General features: G+C 45.5%; 1 protein-coding gene across 15 annotated transcripts in view; it reads right to left on the bottom strand.

Annotated features, from left to right (window-relative positions):
• TACC1 (transforming acidic coiled-coil containing protein 1) overlaps positions 1-26,660 on the bottom strand; it is a 130,525-nt gene that overhangs the window by 16,989 nt on the left and 86,876 nt on the right. For 5 of the 15 annotated variants that reach the window (XM_086380359.1, XM_086380357.1, XM_086380358.1 and 2 more), the window contains 4 exons: positions 18,437-19,361; positions 14,835-14,895; positions 12,406-12,613; positions 9,941-9,993 (listed from right to left, as the gene is read on the bottom strand). In XM_086380359.1, the coding sequence (XP_086236485.1) occupies positions 9,941-9,993; positions 12,406-12,613; positions 14,835-14,895; positions 18,437-19,361 (1,247 nt within the window). Of the gene's footprint in view, positions 1-9,940; positions 9,994-12,405; positions 12,614-14,834; positions 14,896-16,122; positions 16,159-18,436; positions 19,362-26,660 lie in introns of all 15 variants that reach the window. The other 10 variants (XM_086380363.1, XM_086380361.1, XM_086380362.1 and 7 more) reach the window with 4 other exon arrangements.

The raw sequence follows: 26,660 nt of genomic DNA, 5'->3' as shown, positions 1-26,660 counted from the left end.
GGGGCGGCGGCCGGGAGGAGATACCCCACACCCCATGCCTGAGGCCAGGGGCGACGGGCGGGAGGAGCTACCCCACGCCCCTAAGCCCGAGGCCAAGGGCGGCGGTGGGGAGGAGCAACCCCACGACTGAGGCCAGGGGCGGTGGCCAGGAGGACCAACCCCACGTCCAAGGAGCCCTGGCTGCGCGGGCGCAGGAGGGCCTAGAGGAGCTATCCCACGTTGAAGGTCAGGAAGGGCGGCAGTGAGGAGATACCCCTCGTCCAAGGTAAGGAGCAATGGCTGCGCTTTGCTGGAGCAGCCGTGAAGAGATACCCCACGCCCAAGGTAAGAGAAACCCAAGTAAGACAGTAGGTGTTGCAAGAGGGCATCAGAGGGCAAACACACTGAAACCATACTCACAGAAAACTAGTCAATCTAATCACACGAGGACCACAGCCTTGTCTAACTCAGTGAAACTAAGCCATGCCCGTGGGGCAACCCAAGACGGGCGGGTCATGGTGGAGAGGTCTGACAGAATGTGGTCCACTGGAGAAGGGAATGGCAAACCACTTCAGTATCCTTGCCTTGAGAACCCCATGAACAGTATGAAAAGGCAAAATGATAGGATACTGAAAGAGGAACTCCCCAGGTCAGTAGGTGCCCAATATGCTACTGGAGATCAGTGGAGAAATAACTCCATAAAGAATGAAGGGATGGAACCAAAGCAAAAAGAATACCCAGCTGTGGATGTGACTGGTGATAGAAGCAAGGTTCGATGCTGTAAAGAGCAATATTGCATAGTGTTAGGTAGGTAGAATAGGGAAAAGGAGTCCAAAATGGCGGTGGCTAAAAGACAAGGAAGGTCTGAGGACCAGAGTGAAGACTTCAGGCAGGACAAACAGAACAAACAGCACTCCTGGCTAAGCCCAATTTGCATAGGGCAGGCCCAGGTGGAGGAAAAAACATAAAAGGAGGAGCCAAAGTGCTTTCTCACAGACTCTCTCTCCCGTGTGCATGCGCGTGCTCTCTCTCTCTCTTTCTCCCTCCCCATGCACTCCTCCACTCCCTTCTCTTCGAGCCTTGGATTCTCCTGCTATCTTCTAAATAAAATGGAGCTGTAACACTGATTTGCCTAAGAGCTGTAGCACGGTTTGTCCAAGACCTGAGAGCTGTGACGTGCCAAGGGCTTTAATGTCTGTTGCTCCAAATCTTTGTTGTGACGAGACAAAGAACCAAGGAACATACACCTACGTGACAATAGGAACCTGGAATGTCAGGTCCATGAATCAAGGCAAATTGGAAGTGGTCAAACAAGAGATGGCAAGAGTGAATGTCGACATTCTAGGAATTAGCAAACTGAAATGGACTGGAATGGGTGAATTTAACTCAGATGACCATTATATCTACTACTGCGGGCAGGAATCCCTCAGAAGAAATGGAGTGGCCATCATGGTCAACAAAAGAGTCCAAAATGCAGTACTTGGATGCAATCTCAAAAACAACAGAATGATCTCTGTTCATTTCCAAGGCAAACCATTCAATATCACAGTAATCCAAGTCTATGCCCCAACCAGTAATGCTGAAGAAGCTGAAGTTGAACGGTTCTACGAAAACCTACAAGACCTTTTAGAACTAACACCCAAAAAAGATGTCCTTTTCATTATAGGGGACTGGAATGCAAAAGTAGGAAGTCAAGAAACACCTGGAGTAACAGGCAAATTTGGCCTTGGAATACGGAATGAAGCAGGGCAAAGGCTAATAGAGTTTTGCCAAGAAAATGCACTGGTCATAACAAACACCCTCTTCCAACAACACAAGAGAAGACTCTATACATGGACACCACCAGATGGTCAACACCAAAATCAGATTGATTATATTCTTTGCAGCCAAAGATGGAGAACCTCTATACAGTCAGCAAAAACAAGACCAGGAACTCAGACCATGAACTCCTTATTGCCAAATTCAGACTTAAATTGAAGAAAGTAGGAAAAACCACTTGACCATTCAGGTATGACCTAAATCAAATCCCTTATGATTATACAGTGGAAGTGAGAAATAGATTTAAGGGCCTAGATCTGATAGATAGTGCCTGATGAACTATGGAATGAGGTTCGTGACATTGTACAGGAGACAGGGATCAAGACCATTCCCATAGAAAAGAAATGCAAAAAAGCAAAATGGCTGTCTGGGGAGGCCTTACAAATAGCTGTGAAAAGAAGAGAAGCGAAAAGCAAAGGAGAAAAGGAAAGATATAAACATCTGAATGCAGAGTTCCAAAGAATAGCAAGAAGAGATAAGAAAGCCTTCTTCAGCGATCAATGCAAAGAAATAGAGGAAAACAACAGAATGGGAAAGACTAGGGATCTCTTCAAGAAAATCAGAGATACCAAAGGAATATTTCATGCAAAGATGAGCTCGATAAAGGACAGAAATGGTATGGACCTAACAGAAGCAGAAGATATTAAGAAGAGATGGCAAGAATACACAGAAGAACTGTACAAAAAAGATCTTCACGACCCAAATAATCACGATGGTGTGATCACTGACCTAGAGCCAGACATCCTGGAATGTGAAGTCAAGTGGACCTTAGAAAGCATCACTACAAACAAAGCTAGTGGAGGTGATGGAATTCCAGTTGAGCTATTTCAAATCCTGAAAGATGATGCTGTGAAAGTGCTGCACTCAATATGCCAGCAAATTTGGAAAACTCAGCAGTGACCACAGGACTGGAAAAGGTCAGTTTTCATTCCAATCCCAAAGAAAGGCAATGCCAAAGAATGCTCAAACTACCGCACAATTGCACTCATCTCACACGCTAGTAAAATAATGCTCAAAATTCTCCAAGCCAGGGTTCAGCAATATGTGAACCGTGAACTTCCTGATGTTCAAGCTGGTTTTGGAAAAGGCAGAGGAACCAGAGATCAAGTTGCCAACATCCACTGGATCATGGAAAAAGCAAGAGAGTTCCAGCAAAACATCTATTTCTGCTTTACTGACTATGCCAAAGCCTTTGACTGTGTGGATCACAAGAAACTAGAAAATTCTGAAAGAGATGGGAATACCAGACCACCTGATCTGCCTCTTGAGAAATGTGTATGCAGGTCAGGAAGCAACAGTTAGAACTGGACATGGAACAACAGACTGGTTCCAAATAGGAAAAGGAGTTCGTCAAGGCTGTATATTGTCACCCTGTTTATTTAACTTATATGCAGAGTACATCATGAGAAATGCTGGACTGGAAGAAACACAAGCTGGAACCAAGATTGCCAGGAGAAATATCAATAACCTCAGATACGCAGATGACACCACCCTTATGGCAGAAAGTGAAGAGGAACTAAAAAGCCTCTTGATGAAAGTGAAAGTGGAGAGTGAAAATGTTGGCTTAAAGCTCAATATTCAGTAAACGAAGATCATGGCATCCGGTCCCACCACTTCATGGGAAATAATGGGGAAACAGTGTCAGACTTTATTTTTCTGGGCTCCAAAATCACTACAGATGGTGACTGCAGCCATGAAATTAAAAGACGCTTACTCCTTGGAAGGAAAGTTATGACCAACCTAGATAGCATATTCAAAAGCAGAGACATTACTTTGCCAACAAAGGTTCGTCTAGTTAAGGCTATAGTTCTTCCTATGGTCATGTATGGATGTGAGAGTTGGACTGTGAAGAAGGCTGAGTGCCGAAGAATTGATGCTTTTGAACTGTGGTGTTGGAGAAGACTCTTTCGGGTCCCTTGCACTGCAAGGAGATCCAACCAGTCCATTCTGAAGGAGATCAGCCCTGGGGTTTCTTTGGAAGGAATGATACTAAAGCTGAAACTCCAGTACTTTGGCCACCTCATTCGAAGAGTTGACTCACTGGAAAAGACTCTGATGCTGGGAGGGGTTGGGGGCAGGAGGAGAAGGGGACGACAGAGGATGAGATGGCTGGATGGCATCACTGGCTCGATGGACATGAGTCTCAGTGAACTCCGGGAGGTGGTGATAGACACGGAGGCCTGGCGTGCTGTGATTCATGGGGTCGCAAAGAGTCAGACACGACTGAGCAACTGATTTCTGATCTGATCTGATGCCCCAATACAAAAATAAAAAGTAAAAAATTTTTTTAAAAAAGGAAAAAACATTCTAATGAGTATCAGGCAGGTCTTAGATTCTCTTTTAACAGGTGACTTAGAGAAGTTTTCTTCTCATTCAAAAAGGAGAAAGTGTAATTATCTCAGAGGTCAGTCACCAGACAGTCACGTGCAGAAGAAAGAAAAACACCCGCTGTTACTATCCTGCGAACCTGGGGATCTCTGGGGATGACATGGTCCATGGAAATAAATTTCAAAATGAGCGTCGACCTTTTTACATACTGCCTCCTGTGTACTATGCTTTAGCCACTTTGGACGGAAATGTTTCTAAAATGACTTTCAGGCCTAAGCAGGCACAAATGGCGAAGATAAGTGAACGCTGACCCTCCCGGGTCTTCGGGAAGGGCAGAGGCCCCGAGCACTGGCATGCAGATCCAGCAGTGCCGTCAGGGGCACAGCGTGAGGGTCTGGGCTGCAGTTCCTCATTTCAGGCCTTCCTGCCGGAGGTTTTAGCTCCTTTTGCGAACATGTCACCTTCTGAGGTGCCAGCCTGACTTTTTACCATAAACATGCGTTCCTGGGAGCCACGTGCTGTTAGGATTTTGTTTTTCACAGGAATGTGGAATCTGTACCACTTTTCTTCCTAAAAAGCATTTTTGAGGGTTATTTCCTCCCACCTATGTTAACTTTTTGTATAAACGGAGAAAAATCTGATCCAGTAACACCCAAAATGCCAGCCAAAGTGACCTGGGAATCTTTTTTTCTTTTAAAAAAAAATTATTACATTTAGGGTTAGGATTCTGGAATAATCTTAATAATCTAAAATGTCAGGAAAAAAAAAAAATGTCAGCATGACTGACCAATTAGTTACTGATTATAATCGATCCAGTTCTCTGGTGTCTTGTTTGAATCAAATTTGAATAGGAAATCCAAGGTCAACTTAGACAAGGGGTTTGTAAACTTTTCAAGGTCATTATGGACTCATTCTCGCTTTAGAAAACACTCAGACACACTCACACCGTTTCTGCATACAGCTTCACAGCCATCAGCCGAGGGCCTAACACAGAAACCCTGGGCTGAGGCCACAGATATGGGAAGCACAAAAGCCACAGGCTGGCAGTGCCCATTCCAGCAGCATTTGGGGGAGGGTGGCCCACCACCTGACAGAAGCCCGAGGTCCCCCAGAAAAACTCTTATCTTGGGAGAGACCCGTCACCAGAGCCAGAAGGCATTTGCGGTCTGCAATCTCTAACAAAACGGTCCCCGGTCACCCCAGCTCCTGTATGAGTTCTCCGCAGCCTCCCACCACCCTGAGTTAGGCTGGACCCAGTGACGGTCATATAAGAACAGAAGATGGTAAACGTCACAGGGTGTTACTGGTTTACAAACAGGCTTCAGGCTGTGAGAAGGTCTATGGAGAAGCCACGTGGGGAGGTTCTGCCATGTGAGAGGGCCTGGAAGTGGATCCACCCCAATCGAGCCCAGACGTGACGGCAGCCGGTGACAGACCCTGAGTCAGAGGCACCCAGCCAAGCCGCCCCAGGATTCCTGACCCCAAAATGAGGAAATTGAGAGCGTGTCACTTGATCACTAGCACACTGCACATCTGAGTCAGCCCCTTACCTCTTGTGCCACGCACTCCTTATCAAGAAACCTTCCCTCGGGGCCTTCCCTGGTAGGTCCAGTGGTTAAGAATCTACCTGGCAATGCTGGGGACTCAGGTTTGATCCCTGGTCAGGGAACTAAGATCCCACATGCCACAGATCAACTGAGCCTTCAAGCTGCAACTACTGAGTCCTCGAGTCACAGCTAGAGTCCAAGCACCAAAATGAAAGATCCCACGTGACACAACTAAGACCCAATGCAGCAAAAAACAAAACAAAACAGAAACTAAACGAAGAAACCTCCCCGCAGCAGTCTTGCTTCCCCTGTGTAACTCGCCTACTGGGTACTGCCTACACTTTTGGTTTCTTGTTACACTGCTGACTTTAAATTAGTACATTTTACATCAGTCTTTTGTCTTTCATTATTCAACTCAGAATCCCTGAGTCAACTCAACTCTGGGAAACTGGCCCCCTGTGCCTTCCATGACCCTCATGTTAGCAAGAATTTGGGAAATAAGCCAAGTTTTCTTGGTAGGGAAAATATTTGTCTCTTCTGGAGTTCTGCATCCCAGTCATCTTCGAGGGGATAAATGAATTCGGCCTGCCTGCTTGTTTAACGACTTTGCTCTAACAGGTGAGCTATCTGGAAGGGGCAGCGTTCTGTGCTGGAAGATCAGACAGACCTTAGACGGGAGTGAACACACCCAGAGGCGTGGGCTCTCCCTGGCCATCCCCGCTGCCTGGCCACACGCCACAAGCCTAGTGGCTCAAAATGCAATGGCTCTTATGAGGAATTTATAGCTGTGGCCTATTTTAGCTGCCTTTCCCGGTCCTCTAGGATTTATTTAGCTTTTTTACATTCCTCAGGCCTTCATAATGTTTCTCAAACAATACAGAAAGCCTACAGAATCTACCATTATCAGAAATTGGCCCAGCCATCTCCTCCAGGGCTGGGCAACCTAGTATGTGTTTAATAAAGACGTTAAACCAATCAGATCATTTATCACTTACATCCTTCCGAAAGGGTCCTGCTTCACATCTCCTAGTCCTTATCCCCATCCCACAAAGCATCTACCCTTGAGGATCCATGAAGACCTGTCTACAGACAGTGGGGCCCAGGGATGTCTTGGCTGCAAGTTGACAGTGAGCACAGATGCTACAAAGTAACTCTCTGTACTTGTCCTAGCGACTGGAGAATCTGGGTTCCTCATCTGTAAGGCTCATCCCATTTGTCCTTGAACCTGTCAGAGCAGGGCCCGCCCTCCCCCCGCCCCTTCTAACAGAGACACACTGTGAACTCAACGTTTGAGAAGTTCAAGGTTTCTCTGAAAAAAATAATAAACTCAATCCTAAGTGAGAGATGCTGCAGACCAGCTGCTGAGAAGTGAGACGACTGTCCTCTGGCCTTAGTAATTTCACCCTGGCCGTTCCCCAGAGCTGGACAGAGGATGCAACAGGAATGCCCTTGGGAGCAACACCCAGAGGCTCACAAAGGCAAAGGCCAGACTGAACAGATTTCCCTCTCTTCTTTTTAATTAACTGATCTCTTTTTGCTGCCCTGGGTCTTTGTTGCTGTGAGCAGGCTTTCTCAAGCTGCAGAGAGTGGGGACTACTCTTCGTTGCAGAGGATGGGCTTCTCACTGCGGTGACTTCTGTTGCGGAGCATGGGCTCTAGGCGTGGGGGCTCAGTAGCATGGCACACGGGCTTAGTTGCTCCCGGGGGGATTTTTTTTTTTTTTTTTTTGTATTTGTGCTGCGGAAGCGAGCACCTGGGTGGACCACTGGACCGCCAGGGAAGCCAGGGAAGCCCTGAACAGGTTTCTTACGTGGCGTTTTGAACATTGCAAGTTCTTTATGCAGTGTTTATTAAACATCCTAAGGAAGCAGATTAATTTCAGCCAGTTCAGCTGGGATTACTATTCAAAAATCATGACCCAGGACGTGCTCTTTGCAGGGGGCGCTGCAGAGAAACCCCCTCAAATCCCAGAGGAGTGCTTCTGTCGAGAAACAACTGTCCTTTGTGACGACCCTGACCCCAGCGTGCGTGTCCTCCTCCTGCCTGGTGTCCACAGGCCCCTCCCCCGCCCCACATCACACACTCTGCACCCTCCAGGGAAACACGTGGGTCACAGCCCAACAGTGAGCCATGAAAACAGTTCCTGGAGCAAACAATGTGCATTAAAAAATTGTAATGGAATAAAAAAAAATCAGAATGAACCACTGGTAGAAACATGGAAACTGTCTTGTGCAATTTGTTTTGTAAAAATACAAATGGATGTGGAGACAGTTTCCTATGTATCTATTAGTTAAGATACAAAACATGGGAATTCCCGGCCGTCCAGTGGTGAGGACTCGATGCTGTCATTGCCAGGGACCCAGGTTCAGTCACTGGTCAGGGAACTAAGATCCTGCAAGCCTACTGGAGTGGCCAAAAAAAGATGTAAACATGCAGTTTTACTGTGGATCAAGGTAAAGAATGTTTCCATGACAACGTCACCTACTCCTTCAGCTTCAACCATCTTAAGGCCCCTCAGATCTATTAAAGCCAAGCCACACTTTTCCTGAGCTCGTGCTGAGTGCTTCTTACGGCCTACAGGAAATGTGAACCAAGAACTGGTCACACAGACGTCTCAAGGCCACACGTCTAACACTGAACTTGTACGATTCAGCTCTCCCTGTACTCCTGTTATACTGGCTCCTATGTTCAGCAGTGTTCACTGTGGTCCAGGCTGGGATACAACAGTGAGCACAGTCATGGCCCCACCTCATGGAGGAAGCCAAGGAGGAAGCCAAAGAGAGCCAAGGGGCAGGTCCACAGAACTGAACGAAACCCCGTCTGCTTGGGCACGTATGTGATGTGGGAAGGAGGCAGGGTTCGTGCAGAAAACCAAGTCAGCAGCAGTTGAGTCTGAGCTGAGCCTAGAGACAAGGAAAGCCAATGAAACAGTTTAAGCAAAAGGGAACAACTCCAGCTTACGGAAAAGGAGGACAGAAAAACCCTTGGAAGAGGGAAGTTTGTTAGGAAACTGCCACCATATTTTAAAAGGCTGGTGGTGGCCACAGGTTTGACAAAAGTGGGTGGATTTACACTTAATCAAAGTTAATTGCACCAATAACGGATACATGGACACACTGATACCCACAAGGCCACTTCTGACGCACTTGAGATAAAAATGCATGAACTGAATTTCCTCAGGAGGAAAACACTGCTGCTGCTGCTAAGTCACTTCAGTTGTGTCCGACTCTGTGCGACCCCACAGACGGCAGCCCACCAGGCCCCACCGTCCCTGGGATTCTCCAGGCAAGAACACTGGAGTGGGTTGCCATTTCCTCCTCCAATCAGGAGGAAACACTAGACAAGCCCAAATCGCAAGAAAGTTGACAAAACAACTGACCAGCACTCTTCAAAAGAGTCAAGGTCAGGGAGGACAGAGACAGAGTGGGAGCTATGAAAGGAGATTAAAGGAGACTGAGAACACGGGAACAAATGCCTTGTGGGGTCCTGCCCTGGATTCTGCACCAGAAAAAGGACATTATCGGGGCAGCTGATAAGACCTGAATATGGTTTACAGAAGGGATAGCAATACTGCACCAGTGTTAATGAATTCTGATAACTGTCCTGTGGTCACAGAAAAGGTTAATGTTTGAGGAGCATGGATGGGTACAGGAGGTACAGGAGTTCTCTGTACTATTTGCGTAAGCCTAAAAGTTTAAAAAAACTGGTTTTAGCTCAGTTAGCTCAAATCCAGCCTTCCTGACACCTGCCATACAGTGGGTCAGCCCTGGGGACGCACCCTGTGCAATATTCACCACAGGGGAACCATTTCCACCTTGTACCTGTGGCCAGGAAAATAACAGAAGCCATGTGTAAGTTAAAAATTCTCAGAAGCCGCATTTAGAGAGTAAAAGGAAATAGGTGAAATTAATTTTAATAATATAGTTTCATTAACACAACAGATCCAAAATGTCAACATGTCATCAATATAAAAAGCTATCGGCATTTCATTTTCCTTTCTTTTTGGTACTTCGGCTTCAAATGCTGGCTGTACTTTACACCTGGGGGACATCTGGGGACATTCAGCTACCGTCTGAGTGCTGGTGGTCTCGCTCAAGACACCTCAGACAGGCGCTAAGCTCCCCAGCTGAAGGAACTGAGCTTTATTTCTATTTCGTGCCCATCACCAAACACCGACGAGAATTTAACTACTGAGTTTACATGGGCTTCAAAACAAAGACTGAAAGCTCCCATGCCCACCCTGCACCCCCATGAGCCTGGGAACTCACGGGCACAGTGGATCCATCCTTCTCCATCTTCTGACATGGATCCTTCTCGGAGCCTAAAACACAGAGGGTCATTTTTATAGTCATCCCGAGAGGTGGGTGCCCTTCCTTCCCACTGAGAGACTCCAGGAAACCCCAGTGTAGGCCTGGAAGGACATCTGTGGACCCCTGAACCCCAGTATCTCAAGACCCTTAAAGGTACACTGCATTCTGTTGACCCCTGTGCTGTGTTCAAAGTCCAGAACGCCCAGAGGGAAAGAGGCACTCGGCCAGTCGGCCACAGGCAGAATCGTGTCCTCAAGTGGAGAGAACGGCAAGACTGCCCCCTTGTGTCCATTAAGAGTTTTGCAAATGAGCTATACTAACCACAGGATCATTTCGCAAAAAGGAAACCGTTAACACTGAAAAGTATTTTATTACCAAATTGAGGAGAGAATCTAAATTCCAGCCCTGAAGGGTACCCTCAATGGAATTAATGTAGCAGATCAAATTTTAAAAAAAGCTCTAAATTTTGATGCCTGGAAACGCAATATCCTCTCCACACCCTTCAAGCTGGTTTCCTCATTCTCACTCTACCACGGGAGTCAACATTTACAAAAAACCAACACTATGCTTTTTCTAATTAAAGGTATACGCATCTGCCGAAGAATTTTAAATATGGAAAAACACACAGAACGCTAAAGCTACAATCCTCCACCTACAATCACAAATTATTATTTTAGGGCACTGTCAAGAGTGAATTATTCAGAACACAAATGGGACCATTGGTATTCCACTTAAAAACTCTATACTCAAAAGCCGTAATTCCTCAAGACAACCCTGCCTCGAGTTCCCACTTGCCCAGGACTCGTGGAAAACTGCTGGGCATTTTAGCGGTGCAGCAGGTTCCTTTCCATCCCTGTGAGAGATTCCCTGGGGCACCTCTGCCTATGTATCCATCAGGACCCAGCCCAAAGGTGACCCCTGGGAACAGCTCAAGCACTGTACACTCACACCCTCCCACCCCATGCCACCGGGCCTCTGCTCACTACTCAGTCATCAACAGGGTTAACAGGAGTAGCTGTTCTATTAGCAGAACCCCAGCTCTGTAAGCTTCTGCCAAAGCAATCTCCTCCTAGTGAGGAAGGGCGTAATTCAACAGATACGGACAAGGCCCCTACACCAGGGAAAACTTGAAGATGAATCATTCACAGTCCTTAACCTCAAAGAGTTATCGAAGATGACCTTCTGTAACTACTACACGGAACGGGAACAGAAGAAGAAATGCAGTGGGAACCAACTGACTTTTCTGAGACAGACCTGCAAGGAAGGGCAGAATTTCTACAGGGTGAGGGTGCAGAAGAGTATTTCATACCTAAGAAATAAGCGTAGGCATGAGTCCTCAGGGTGAGCCTGAGTAACAGGTAAAGGGGCACAAGGGGAAAAGGCAAAAAGGGTCTTTGCGGAAAATGTCAAAGCAGAAAGAGGCCTGGGAAGAAATCTGGAACAGTCCTTGGAGTGCTTATTTTACAGACGGGAAACTGAGACCTGGATAGGGGTGGGGGTGGGGGTGGCTGGGGAGATAACTCTTGCAAAGTACAGATTTCCACCTGCTTCTCTGATTTGATAGATCATGATCTTTTAAAATCTGAGTATAAAAGCCCCACATTAAATTACGTTGCTGAAGATACTAAGTTTCCAATAATGGTTAATGAAGTCAGGAACATGGTGCCAAGCACTTTACAAATCAAGGTTAAGGCCACAGATACAATCTGGGACCTGGCAAAGGGCCTCGAATCTAGAATGTTCTAAAGTGGAAAACAGCAAGAAGCTTCAGCACAGGGAACTACCTGTGCTGCCTGATATAAAACAGAAAAACAATAAGGACCTACTATATGGCACAGGGAACTATATTCAATGTCTTGTAATAACCTATATTGGAAAAGAATCTGAAAAATAAATATACACACACATATATATTACATATATATATAATTGAGTCACTTTGTTGTGTATCTGGAGGCAACACAGCATTGTAAATCAACTGCAATTTTTTAAAAGAACACTATCTAGTGAGGAGACATGAGTTACTATGCATAAAGCCCTCTAACCTGTGCCTACATGTGGAAGTAACTATATCTGTTAGTTACTACTGTCTATACATGAAACAAGGAACTCAAAAATCACAACATGGTTGCAAACCACTACACTGGAAGCTGTGGCCAGACTGAAATAATTTAAAGAAATCAAGCAGTCTCACACACGGGCGTCTCCGCACACTCTGTCACACTTATCCACATGTTGCCTGGCATTCCACAGATGCCCCTTGGTGTCTCCTCTCCAGGCAAAGAAGCAAAGCACAGACCAGCAGTCTAACCTATCCTTCAGGGGGCCCGGTTCTCCAATCGCTCTAAGCTGCCTCCTTGCCCTAGGCTTCCAGGCATTTTTATGCTTATGTACGTAAGAAAGATGAAGATTTGCTTCCGTACCTGCTTCTGAGGATGAAAACGCATGATTTATGGCAGACACGGGAACATTGGAACATTCAAAGTACTCCAGGTCGTCCTCTGGCTCACCTTTCCCCTCGGCCCCAGTGGGTTTCTGAACCGATGACGTGGACGCCAGCTTCTCCTCATCAGTAGCATGACCGTCCCTGTTAGAAATGTCTGAGATCTGGGAGATCACTGCTCCTTCATCCTGGGAAAGGCAACAGAGGCGATGCTACATTTAGGAGGGAAACTAACGTGTCAGGAACGGCGAAGCAGCCACCATTCTACAAGATGCTCTCCACGGACCTGGTACCAACCAAGGAAGAAGCTGCAGCCTCTGAACCATGGAAGGTGTATTTTCTAGGGCTTACCCTCTGTGATTCAACTTCAGGGTTTGAAAAATTAGGTTTTTCTAGCCTCAATTATAAGAAGTTTAAGTGGCCCAAGGCAGTGGTTTTCATATTTTTTGCTCCAATAGTTACTAAATTTCTTGGGAAATTTTATGTAATCCATTGTATTTCCAGGTGATATCTAAAACCTTTAAGTATGAGTTTAAACAGTCCCAAAGGATATAATATCTGCTATATATTATTTGCTTATTTATCTTTCCTTCCAGTTTTAGTCAGATATAACTGACATACAGTACTATATAACTTGAAGATGTACAGCATAATGACCTTACACACATCATGAAATTATTACAGTAAGTTCAGAGAACATCTATCCTCTCATACAAATACAAAATAAAGGAAAAAATTTTTGTTCTATTTTAAATATTGATTTGCTTATTAATTCAATTTAGTTACTCTAGTGATCCGATACTTTATCATCTATTTAAAATTGAACATAAATATGCTCTTAATGGTCAGAAATTTACATCATTCCTTTTCCTCTCTAAATTTGTATTTCCTCTCTACTTCCATTAAGAACTTATCCCAAAGAAATGTATTTGCATGCCTGAAAGTCTTTGAAAGTTCTGCTATTATATTTATTTAAAAAAATTTTTTTCTACAAGCCTGTCTTTAAGTGTCAACATTTTTTTTCTTCTGGAGAGTTATTTCATTTACAAATGCACAATTTATTCTAAAAATATTAGTGTTTGGTAAATACAGTCAAACACAAAAGTAAATTTTTAAAAAATGGAAATTATAACATTTTGTTGCACCAATTTTAAAAGTAATTTTACAAAGTAATATGTGTTATTTTTCTGAAATAAGTCCACGGTAAATTTTTCATGTGGATAATTTTCAAATTATCCTACTATATAGCACAGGGAACTCTGCTCATTGTTATGTGGCAGCATGGATGGGAGGGGAGTTTGGGGAAGAATGGATACATGTAATATGGATGGCTGAGTCCCTTTGCTGTCTACCTGAAACTATCACAACACTGTCAACTGGCTTAACCTAATATAAAATAAAAAGTTTAAAAACAAAGGCAAACAAACGAAAGGTAAATTTTTCATGGTTCTTTTTGCCTGCTCTTTAGCAGCATTTGAAAGTGGATAGTTCATACATTTGTAATAGATGAAAAATCAAATTGCAAATCTCTTTTTCTTTAATCTTAAACTATGTACCAAGTTTTTGGTCCTGTGTAAGTTGAACTTAAAATGCATTTTATTAATCAATGAATATATTTCTGTAATGGTTATACTGAAATAAAATTTTAAAAAGGAAAAAAAAGCACCTCACTGCAATCAAATGGGTCTGGGTTTGGGGGGGTTTTATTTGTGTTTCCCAATTAATTCATATAGTCAAGGATAAATATTTACTGCTAGAATGAAACAAAGGTCAGCATCAATTTTATTCCTGTTTTCCATTTTTATAATCAATTAGAAGCCGGAAGCCTTACTAAAATAAATAAGTGAAACAGAAGAAAGTTTGATAACAGAACCATCTCAATTCTTTGAACCCCTTTCCAAGTTATGTACCAAAAAATTCTATCATCAATAATTTTCTTTTTGATGGAGATATAAGTGACATATATCACTGTGTCAAAAGTTATTTTTAATCATCTATCAGCTGACAATTCAGGTTCTCCCATTTGGTGGAAAGCAATGAACTGGAAAACCATCTGACTTTTAAAAATATATTATCCAGTCATTGCAGTCAATCACCTTAAAACTTACCCCAACATTTCAAGTCCCTCTTTGGTGCTCAGAGGTTCCATATCCAACTGTACAGCAATAAGACAGAGAATGGGTGAGAAGGAACTTTTCCCCCAAAAAAGTGGGAACAAAGTAACTGTGAAGGAACAGGGTTCCTTTGTCTTATAGGGCCCTTTCTCAGATCCACTTAGGAAGTCAAGGGACTGGGAACTGGCTTCCTTAAAGCGGAGTACTCAGATCCCACTGGAAAAATCTTCGTTAGCCACCACCCTCATGGGGAACACTGGTCTAAGAGATAAGCTGATGAAAGGGACAGACTTACCTGAGAACACCCATCCAAAGCAAGAGACTGGGCTTCATATTTCTTCACCTTACAGCCACTCCTGGGGAAAAACAAACAGAACGCCAGGCTGGTTTGGCATCACACAGACAAGCTCCCAAGCCGTGAGATGGAGCAGATAGCGGTGTGTGCAGAAACCAGCCAAAGCGCACAGCCCCACACGAGTCACACCGCCACACATCAGAGACGGGAACACCTTCCCGCCTCTGAATCCTCTCCCGAGAGACAGGGCAAGCGAAAACTGTAATTCAGTGATCCCCTCGCTTGTTTCTGCGGGATGCTAAACACCGACTCTCGGGCCCCTATGGTTTTTAACTGCAACAGCATTCCCAAGAGCAGCCCCAGCACCTGGAGACGGCGGGTCACGTGATCCGCGCTCACCTGGCTTTGACAGTCACCAGAAAAATTACCACGCCGGACCACATTCTTTAAAAATTCTTTATTGTGCTAAAAGCCACAGAAGTCTGGTAAGACAGCTCCAGACCTGTGTGCTCACAGAGGGCCGTGGGTAACAGAAAATATGAAGATAAAAATATCTGAGCAATCTGTTACCACTCCTATTCAGTAGTAAGATAGAAAATGAACATCATGGCCAGAACTGGGGACACTCACACCGCCTGCTATGTTTAAACTTGCATGTGATTTGTGATCTGAAGACTAGTCCAGATTTCGTTCTGTCTTAATGAACCTAAAACTTCCAATACCACCACTCTGACCCCGCCCCCCATCACCAAATTGCAAGTTCTTCTCGTCTCGTGGGACAAAAACAAAGACCAGCATACATGGTACCAGAATATGGACCCTCCACCTCGTCAGTGCCTGATTTTCTTTCCTAATGCCTGAGTGTCACCCTGCTATCAAACTCAAGCTGAGCTGACTCAGGAAAATGTATCCCCTGTGCTCCAAGGCGGCAGCCTTATCCTATCAAAAAAGTCAACTGTTCCTGACACTAAACAGCACAGCAGCTCCTCAAACCACCGCGGGGATGACCAGGCGGCCAAGCCAGCACACAGCATCACAGCGCCACACGGGGCGTGCCAAGCCAGGGACGCAAGCTCTCGCACCTAAGGTGGGAGGGCCTGTCTCCAAGCCTTTGAGTACAGATGGCAAGGCTAAGCTGACTCATGAAGTGGCAAATGAAATGCGAAAAGTCATCAGAAGATTCAACTCAGAAAGGGAAGCCAACATGCTGTGGAGGAGATGGTCCAGGAAGGGTGGGGGAGGAACTGCCAAGGATCCCGGGGGAGCCAGAAACAGCAGGAGTACTTACAACAGAAAACAGAGAAATTTCACTTGTTCAGTAGTCCTGATGCACCAACAAAATTAGAGACGGGAAAGAGACAGACAGATGAAGAAAAAAATCATGTAAAGCCTGGAATATTTATCTCTAGTCTGGCAGACGTAAAGGCTGCAAAGTTCTATGAGATGAGACAGAAATTATAAATGTCAGATTCGTCAATATGACCACTAGTGAGTGAATGACTCTCAGGAGGAAGAGAGTGGTGGAAACACTCAGAAATGCCACACAGTCAAATTTAAGGATGAAAAGTAAACTATCAAATAGTTGTAAATGTTAAAAAAATAACATTACTGCTGAGCATGTTTACTCTTAAATGTCTAGTCATCCAGATTAAAGACAATCAATGCATGAATAAAAATATAATTGAAAATATATCTCCTTAAACCTGTCAGTGTCTATCACTAAGAAACTCAAAGTGACTTTACCTAATTTATCTTATTTGCCTGACAAAATCCCAATCATAGGATGATCTGTTTTATTTTTTATTTCATTTTTATTATACAACAGTGACTTTATTTCCCTGTGCTATACATTAGGTCTTTGCTGTTTGTTTTATATATAGGAGTATGTATCTGTTAATCCCAAACTTCTAATTTATCCCTGTCCCCCTACCTTTCCTCTGTGGAAGATTGTTTTCTATGTCTGTCGGTCTACACCTGTTTTGTAAATAAATTCATTTGTATCATTTTTTCAGATTTCACATACTAAGTGATATCATATGATGTTTGTCTTCTTCTATCTGCAAAGTCAGTAAGATTTTGATAGACTTGGCCAAGATTTAAATATTATTGGAAATAAAAAAAATTTTTTTAAGTTAGAAAAAAAAAAGATTAGTAAAGAAACTTTAGCACGCATTAAACTGTCTTTATACTGGATGTCTCTATATTACAGGAGAAGAACCTGAGATGTCAGCCGTATCATCTTTTAAGAAGTCACACAAAGACCCTGTTATCAGAACTTCAAACCCTGCTAGGTGCTACCTACTTCTACCTCTTTACTTCCACTCTTTTCTACAATAATGGAATTTGCTAAATAAAACCCCAGAGTTACACAACAGGTCGAGCATCTTTCTCCTGTGGAAAGAAGGAGACAAGAGTCTTGGTTGCATAAGAGTTTTTTTTTTAATACATAAGGTATTTTAGACCAAGAAGTTCATTCATCAAAAACAGATTGGGAGGAAAACGCTAGCAAGTGAGGGAAGTATGGCTGGGAGAGGGTAGGTACTTCTTGCTACCGAAAATAAGATGTAGGATAAACCTTCCTCCCTTTGGATTTAGTTTTATGCCACATGAATGCACGGGCTACACACCTTCAATAAGCAACTGAAAGAGAGGCTCCCAATGAGCCCTTATCAACCCTGAGAGGTAGGGTCACTGATATTTAGAGGACCCCATATTAGAAAGCACCTAGGCAAAGACCTGGCCATCGCATCCCCCAGGCCACAGGTGACCAGATACAGGTAACTAACCTGAGCCACAGAAGAGCACCGAGGACACCTGATTAGTAATATTTTTTGGCAACTATGTAACTGCCCGTCTGGCTCAGCAGCCACTTAACAATGAAAGAACAGAGCAAGAATGACAGATGACCTTTCATTCCCTTCAGACCTGGTGGGGATATTCTGAGGCTGCTGAAGATGTGAGTCAGATTCAGGCAACTGGTTAAAAGATTCTTGATTCTTTTTGGAAACTCACTTCCTTACTGATAAGAGCCAGAAGTTTGACCAGGAGACATAAGAATTCACAGTAACTCTGAGTGGTAGGTTTGTTTTCAATAGGAATCACAGCTTTCTGTTCAAGTGAAAAGACTTCTATACGCCCCTTCCCCCACGTTACTGACACTACACGGGCAACCTGCAGGCCTGGGAGCTTTGTTTCATCCAGAGAATCTGCAGAGGGTGGCTGGCACTGATTCTTGAGTTCTGTCTATGACACCCCGCAGCTCAGACAGGATTTCTGAAAACCATCAGATCTCTACCTGCCTAGCTCATGATATTCTTTTTTTTTTTTTTTTTTTTTCTTTTTAAAAGCAGGAAAAAACGTATCCAAGGTTAGGGGGGAAAGAACTCAGCAGAATAAGCTGAGGATTCGGAAGCAAGGCAGACATCTAAAAAGGAGACCTCTGGCATCTCTGATTCCACAGCAGAGTCAGGCACAACAGTGAAGGCTACGTCAGAGGCTACAAGCTGTGTGTCTGCCCCGGGGGGCCTCCCCGCAAACCAAAAGCAGTGGCCAGACTCTCAGAGAGGACACAGAACACAACGCCCACGCCCGGCCCCACTCACGTTATTAAACGTGACTTGGCCTTCTTGGGTGATTCTAAGATTTCATTAACTTGATTACCGGCGGGAGAATCAAAGTCACCGCTGGCGAAAGTCATACTGGGTTTAAAGGGATCCGAGGACTCGTCAAAGAGGTCCGGGTCAAAGCGGTAGGAGCCCTGGGCGGAGAGCGGGGGCGAGTGCTGCCGCGCCAGGGGGCCGCCGCGGGGCCGCAGGGTGGGGCTCGCCCCGGGGCCCGGCTCCGGTGGCGCCTTGGCGCCATGAACCTGCGGCATGACTCTGCTGCCCGGTTTCCGGCCAGGCTTCCTCGGGAGGGCTCTCCTGGACTCCACGGTCTCCGTGTCTTCGGCGAAATCGAATTCGCATTGCAGTGGGGGGCTCCTCGCATCCTCCGGCCACTCGGCCCCCGAGTCGTGGGCATCTCCGCCTGGTGTTTCCATCATCTCAGGGGCACATTTCTGGCTCCCGGCCTTCCCATCCTCCCCGACAGGACGCATATCCTCCGGGGCAGGGGCTGCTTCCGAGAGCTCGCTGCCCAGCGCCTTCTTCCGCAGGGGCACGGGCCGTGGCTTCCGCAAGCGGCTCCGGCCGGCCCCGGGCTCTGGACGAGGGCTGCCCGCCCCGGGGTCGGCTTCCAAGGCAGCGCCCGCGGTCATGGCCTCGTTGTCTTGCACGCCCGCGGCCGGGCCGAGGAGCGCGGCTGTGCCGGGCGCCACGGGGACGTCCCCGCAGTTCCTGGATTCTATGGAAAACGGCCTCACGACGGAGATCTTGCTCGCGTCATGTTCGGGCTCTTCTCTGAAATCCTTGACTGGGCGAGACCCGCCAGCGGGCGGCGCTGCCTCCTGCTCTGAGGGTCGAGAAGCAGCCGCAGATGAACAGCTTCCAACCACTTCAGCCACCAGCTCTTCCTCCTCTTCTTGTGAGTCTGAAACAAAACACAAAAGCTGTGGGTCAACAAATGACCTTTCCGGCATTAGTGAATCTTCTCTACTAGCTGAAGCCACACAGACAGATGGCAGGCTCTCCCCATTTTGCTTTTACAAGCATCCCTAAGGTTCTGTATGGATGGTGGTGAGGCCTCAAAGGGGAGACTGGTGCTACGCTCTAAAGGGTGCCTGTGTATTACCCAAGTCATGATGATAATAATTTACTAGGACTTCCTTGGCGTTTGGTGGCTAAGACTATACACTTCCACAGCAGGGCACATGGTTCAGTCCCTGGAACTAAAGATACCCCATGCTATGCACTTCGGCCAAAGAAAAAAAAAAAAGTTATACAAATAACAATTATACCAAACAGAGCTATTTAAGAAAAGGTGAAGTAGATCATGGGCCCTCTGCAAAGCATATTAAAATGATGCTGAAATTCCACAGGTTTAAACAACTGGCTTGGAAGAAGCTTTGGACCCTGACAGCTCACAAACAGGGATCTCATCTGGCACAGACATGGTTCCCAGGCACTGCCTGAGAGGTTCAGGGTCTGGATTTTATGCAGCAAATGGATTTTAATCTCTGGAAGTTAAAAATAAGAATTCCTTCTTCCCCAGGATAGAATTTAAATAACTGGACTGTTTTAAAATTAAATGAAACACTCATCATGGTCTGCTCAGAATAACTTCTCTGTACATGTAAAAACCAAAAGAAGCAAATAAAAAAGCTAATTAGAAAAAGCAGAGATAGCAAAGTGGTTTCAGGAACAAACACTCCTTATTTTACTAAGACACAAATCATAAAACCAATAAGTTTTACTTCTTTAGAAGCTTTGTCTCTCAGCTGGCCAGGAATTCTCTCAAATCATTTGTGAAAATGAAAGATCCTTTTTAATTGGGGTCAGTCCATCCTAAAGGAGATCAGCCCTGGGATTTCTTTGGAAGGAATGATGCTGAAGCTGAAACTCCAATACTTTGGCCACATCATGTGAAGAGTTGACTCACTGGAAAAGACCCTGATGCTGGGAGGGATTGGGGGCAGGAGGAGAAGGGGACAACAGAGGTTGAGATGGCTGGATGGCATCACCAACTAGATGGACATGAGTTTGGGTAAACTCCGGGAGTTGGTGATGGACAGGGAAACCTGGCGTGCTGCAATTCATGGGGTCACAAAGAATAGGACATGGCTGAGCAACTGAACTGAACTGAAGGAGAAACACTGCTACCAACAAGTTGTGTAAATGAGGGTATTTCTTAAAAGCACAAATTAAGATAGTGCTTTCCTGACTTAGGTATCTGAAGTGACAATAGAATAGCAGCAAAAACTGAGTAAACTGGTTATTATCATAGTATCTCATGATTTAACAAAAACTCAGAAATGACCATCTAGTCATACTTCCTAATCATAATCCAGGATCAAAGAGCTGAGTATCACTGGGAGAGGTTTTGAAAGCACTCACACATCTTTTTACATGATTCCTTTATGGCTGCAACTGGGCAGTACATTTACAAACTTTTCTGCACAGATACTTCAGATATTCTACTAATGTTCAATATGTCTTGTTCTTAAAGATATATTTAACTGTTATTAATGCTGGTCAAGGCTATGGTTTTTCCTGTGGTCATGTATGGATGTGAGAGTTGGACTGTGAAGAAGGCTGAGCACCAAAGAATTGATGCTTTTGAACTGTGGTGTTGGAGAAGACTCTTGAGAGTCCCCTGGACTGCAAGGAGATTCAACCAGTCCATCCTAAAGGAGATCAGTCCTGGGTGTTCATTGGAAGGACTTATGCTAAAGCTGAAACTCCAGTACTTTGGCCACCTCATGTGAAGAGTTGACTCATTGGAAAAGACTCTGATGCTGGGAGGGATTGGGGGCAGGAGGAGAAGGGGACGACAGAGGATGAGATGGCTGGATGGCATCACTGACTCGATGGATGTGAGTCTGAGTGAACTCCAGGAGTTGGTGATGGACAGGGAGGCCTGGCGTGCTGCAGTTCACGGGGTCGCAAAGAGGCAGACATGACTGAGCGACTGAACTGAACTGAACTGAACTGAATGCTGGAATTTAAAAAAAAAAATTTACTTTTATTGGCTAAATCGGGTCTTAGTTGTGACATGCAAACTCTTAGTTGCAGCAAGTGGGATCTAGTTCCTTGACCAGGGATTGAACCTGGGACCCCTGCACTGGGAGTGCAGAGTCTTCGCCACTGGACCACCAGGGAAGTCCCCAGTGCTGGAATTTTTAATAAAGCTCTCAATGCGTGGTATCTAGGATTGAACATACTTCAAAAGGATTTTCTTTTAAAAGACAAAGCCAATGTGGCAAAATCTTGGTAACTGTTGAATCCAGGGCTGGGTAAATTGGAGTTTTCATTGTACTGTTTCCTCTATCGTATATGCTTGAAATCTTGCAAAATAAAAAATTTTAAAACTCAACTGCCTTACACACAGAATTTTAACAAAAACATTTTAAAGTGTACTGACAATTTATCTTGCGAGCATATAGATTCTCTATTCTTTTTCTACATATTTGAGCTGTGATGAGGGTGTTATTGTTTCTCTGTGCTGATGGGAGGTAGGTAGACAAGTAACAGTGAAAACATGCCATCAAAAACCCGGGGCTGCAAAAATCTACATGTGACAGTCTTGGTTAGAAGCCAGGCTGGGTTTGGGCATGCCTGCTCATACCCTAGCATCAGTCTGTTGAAAAAAATAAAACCTTTATTATCTCAAAGTACAGAAAGTGACTACTTATTTTACATGAGCCACAGAGAGTGTTTAAGCAGATTTACTTATAAATCAGATTTATGTTCTCAACAGCTCTAGCTGAAATGCAGGGAAGGGTTGGAAGGAGGTCAGAAAAGGAACAAACAGAACCACTAGTGTGTTATTCTGGGGCTTTGATTAGGGCGGTGCTAATGGAAGGGAAGAGACGTGCAGAGCAACTGAGAAAATGAGGTGAGACGGAGAAGGTTGTAAGGCGCTGGATGTAGAGCTGAAGGAGGAGGAGGCATCAAAGACGGCATGTACGTTTTCAGCTCGTGAAACGGGATGCTGCTACTACTCAGTGAGACTCGGGGGTACCAGCCAAGGAGCTTGGGGCTGTTGGACAGGGGCTCGAGGTCGGCCCCTGGACACTGAGAGCTGTCTGGGACCCTGAAGCAGAGAAGCTGAGTAGGAAGTGAGTAAGTGAGCATAGAGAGATCTAAGCTGCAACGAATACAGGACATAACTCAAGTGATGACGTTCATGTCATTACCTTCAAAGTCACACTGGATGCTACACAACTGAAAGGTATCTCCCTTCTACACACTTTCATCTTTGAGCCTTAGCATATTTTATTCTAAATTTTTAGATAGAAGCTGATTATCTTTTTCTCTCAAAAGAAGATAAACCCAAAAAAGATTAAATAAAAACTTGAAGTGTATCTTTTGTAAATTAAAAGCAATGCTATTAATAATGATATCTGTATCTTTATTAATAACAATACGATGTCAGCTACATAGGAACACGTCCACACATCTTTAAGATGCTTACTGAAACATCTGTGACATGCTATCTGGAATTTGTTTTAAAAATAACTGAAGTAATAGAACAGAAGAAAAAGAGGATGAGGGGACGATGGGACCAAGTCTGAGAAAATCTGGACAATGATTTAACCCGGCAGATAGGAACACAGAAGCTCCACTTTTCCATACGACATTGGGACCTGAGGACAATCAAAGAAAAACTCTTTTGTTATGTAACTTCTCTCCCAATCTCTCCTTGCCATTGAGACATTCTAAACATTTACGGTTGGTCTCTCTCATGGGAGTCCTGTCCTCTGTGTTCTTCCCCCACAGGCTGGAGATCAGTTGAGGGGAAGGGTGAGGCTGAGACAGGAGAGGACAGTGTCTCTAGCCCAGCGGCCCTGTCCCTTCTGGCAACATTTGGTCTTCATTTCCTGATTTCTTCACCATCAATCCCACACCTCCCAAAGATGGAGGGAAGACCTCTGGAGTCACCTTCTGAGTCTCTCCTAGCTTTGTACTTCTGCCCTAGTCTCCCCTATTAGCAAAGGCAGGGGCCTTCCCACTTCCCACCCCCCTCCACTTGCCTCCACTCCTCCAGACCCCACCCTTCCCCATGTCTACCGGCCATGACGGATGAGGGATGAGGATGGATAAGCCTCTGCAACCTGGGGACACCTGGAGGGCTGCTGCATCCTAGAGCATGCCACCTGGCAAGGGGGAGGGGAAGGCAGACAACACCCCTCACCTGAATTCAGCCCCCCAGTCTGAGCAGAAGACTGCCACCCCAGCATTTCTTGTCCAACTCTAGGCAGGTGCCAAGTGGGCAAACCTGCCCATCCAAAGTGTACTCCCTGCAGGCCCCAGCCTGGTCCAGCATCGTCAGTCACCAGGACAGAGCACCGCGGGGCAGGGGGTAGGGGGGAGGGGGAGGGCAGCTCACTGATTTAAGCCAGTGTGGGGAGTCTGTGAAAATGTAAAAGCAAAATCCAAGCTTCTCACCTAACTTGAAGTGATACATCTGAGTAAGGTTTTATTTGCCTTTACGTTCTCCGTCAGCAAGCGTCCCAGTGCCAGCTGACCCTGCCTACCTGAGGCTGCCCTAAAACAGGACCTAAAGGGCAAGCACCGCACCACTAGTAACTGGAAGAAGTAAAACAGCCAAGGTGTCCTCAGGCTCCGGGTAGGTCTCCCACTGGTTAGCATGAGTTCTAACCTCGGTCTTCGGTCCTGGCTTTCATCTCAGAGCCCGTTATATAACTAACCTCTATTCATCCTTCCATTTTTACACAAATCCTTCTCTCCTCAGAACCTTCCTCCCAGGGGCGCTGAAAAGCTCTCTCCCTGGAATGAGTCTCATGCGTTTGGATGACTCTGACAAGCACGGCACTGCCTGGCGGCATGGTGAACAGACAGAGATGAGATCGGTGGATGATTTCAAAGCAAACACTGAGGAAATCCAAAAATAGACCGACATTTCCACTTCTGCCACGTCTGTTCTGTTAATCAAACTCTTCCTTTCAACAAGCACCCTCCCCAAGATCTAAAATGTGTGATGCTGATTTAATGGGTGCTCTAACACAGATGCCTTTTATGCTTATTCAGGATGTAGGCTAGTCTCTTGTAAAAAGGGATCTTCCCTCCCACCCCCACCCCCACCCCCCGCCTTTATAATACTTTTAAAAGAAAAGGCACAGAATGCCAAGATTCAAAAGGCTGAGGTAACAGCTTGACTTTCTGCTTTGCACTCTGGTACGATGAAAATATGGGCTTCCCTTGTGGCTCAGTGGTAAAGATCTGCCTGCAATGCAGCAGACACAGGTTCGATCCCTGGGTTGGGAAGATCCCCTAGAAGAGGGGCATGGCAACCCATCCAGTATTTTTGCCTGGAAAATCCCGGCTTTGCAGGCTGCAATCCATAGGACTGCAAAGAGTCGGACACGACTGAAGCGACTAAGCAGCAGTTGCAGCATGTTGAAAATATACTGGGTTCAAATACAAGTGTATGAAAAACCTTGAAAACCTCAACAGAGGGGGAAATGCCATGCACAGAAAATATTTTTGAAACTCAGAAATGTATTCAGCTAGCATATACTGAGAACCTGCTCAGCTGGCTGCTTCCACATGGATAACCTCATTTAATAGGAAGTGAACCGCAACCACTCAGAAAACATTGTATGTTAACACTGCAGATTTGGCATTTTTCTCAAATATGCTTGACTCTTCCACCTCAGATTTTAACTTTCAGGTGAAACGCTGTCAGCAAGCTCCTTTTAGATTTGCCCATCACTACTACTGCTTCACGACTGAGCGACTGAACTGAACTGAACTTCTGCTTCAGCTAAAAGAGGTCTCGTTTATGGCTTTTTCTTTTTTGTGTGTGGACCACTTTTAAGGTATTGAATTGATTATAGGACTGCTTCTGTTTTAGTATTTTTGGTCCTGAGGCATGTCAGATCTTAGTTCCCTGACCAGGAATGGAACCTGCACCCCCAGCACTGGAAGGTGACATCTTAATCACTGGACCACCAGGGAAGTCCTCTCTTTTATGGGTTTTTAAGTATTGGACATGTGGGACTCCCCTGGTGGTCTACTGGTTAAGACTCTGCACTTCCACTGCAGGGGGCCCGGGTTCCATCCCTGGTTAGGGAACTAAGATCCGGCATGCTTTGCAGCAGGGCCAAAAATCAAAACAAATACTGGACATGTAAAGTGATAAGTCCACCAAAATTTGAACAGGCCTCCTGTGTCAACACACACTCCGGCCTCCTTCTAACCTCAAAATTTAACCAGCATCTCACATCCAAGTCTAGGATGCAAGGTCTGACTCTGAGGCTAAAACAAAATCTCTGAACCAATACATGAAAATGAATGTCTGTGCAATAATTTAGGAAGAAAGAGTCTCAGATAAATGTTGAGGGTCCATGAAGCCCCAGAAACTCAGTGAAAAATTACATCAGAGCCTTCTCCAGGGAAGAAAATCCATAGCCTTCTCCAAAGCCTAGCCTCAGAAGCCATGGAGCAGAAGCTTGTATTTCAGCAGCATGTTTAGAGCACCTCGAAGGGCTCCTCTCTTTACTTGAGAGTTACAACTTCAACTGCCTCCCCACCCCCCATCCACCCTGCCATCACCACACCAAGGTTTAAAGGACCTTTAGCTACTGGGGAAAATATCCTAACATCAAAGAACAAAGCTCACCACCTCCCAGAACATTCCAAGGGAATGCTGCGAGTGCCGTTTTAAGCAGTTTTAAGTGTGGAATGAACGTCTGAGAGGGAACACTCACCAAAACACAGATTTCAATAGTCTGTTTAAATAGGACTGAGTCACTGGCTCTGCATATGTTGACATTAAGATGGGAATGACGGGTGGGTGGCCAGGCCCGAAGGGGCACCGAACGTGTGGTGAGAGCTGGTGGGGGTAGTCCCGGCAGGGCACTGGTGTGCAAGGAAGGGGCGCTGGGACAGACCACCCCATGGGAAGTCAGGCCTCCGAGGAACAGACCTGGGTGAATACTTTTCTTCTCTGGAGAGTGGTTTGGAATTGGAGGGCAGAGTAAGGGCAGGAGGCAGCCAAAACCTGGCCTAAGTCCGCAGAGCCCTTCCCCACGCTCTGCTTAAAGGAGCCCCTCATCTCCACTATCTGCCAGTACCCAAGGAGCCTGCCCTCGGAGAAGGCAATGGCAGCCCACTCCAGTGTTCTTGCCTGGAAAATCCCATGGACGGAGGAGCCTGGTAGGCTGCAGTCCATGGGGTCGCTGGGAATTGGACACGACCGAGCGAC

Source organism: Bos grunniens, chromosome 27, assembly GCF_055505025.1.
Source record: "Bos grunniens cultivar Pamir isolate PY7600 chromosome 27, Bosgru_T2T1.0, whole genome shotgun sequence".
Taxonomy (NCBI): domain Eukaryota; kingdom Metazoa; phylum Chordata; class Mammalia; order Artiodactyla; family Bovidae; genus Bos; species Bos grunniens.
This window is presented reverse-complemented; position numbering and strand designations above follow the sequence as displayed.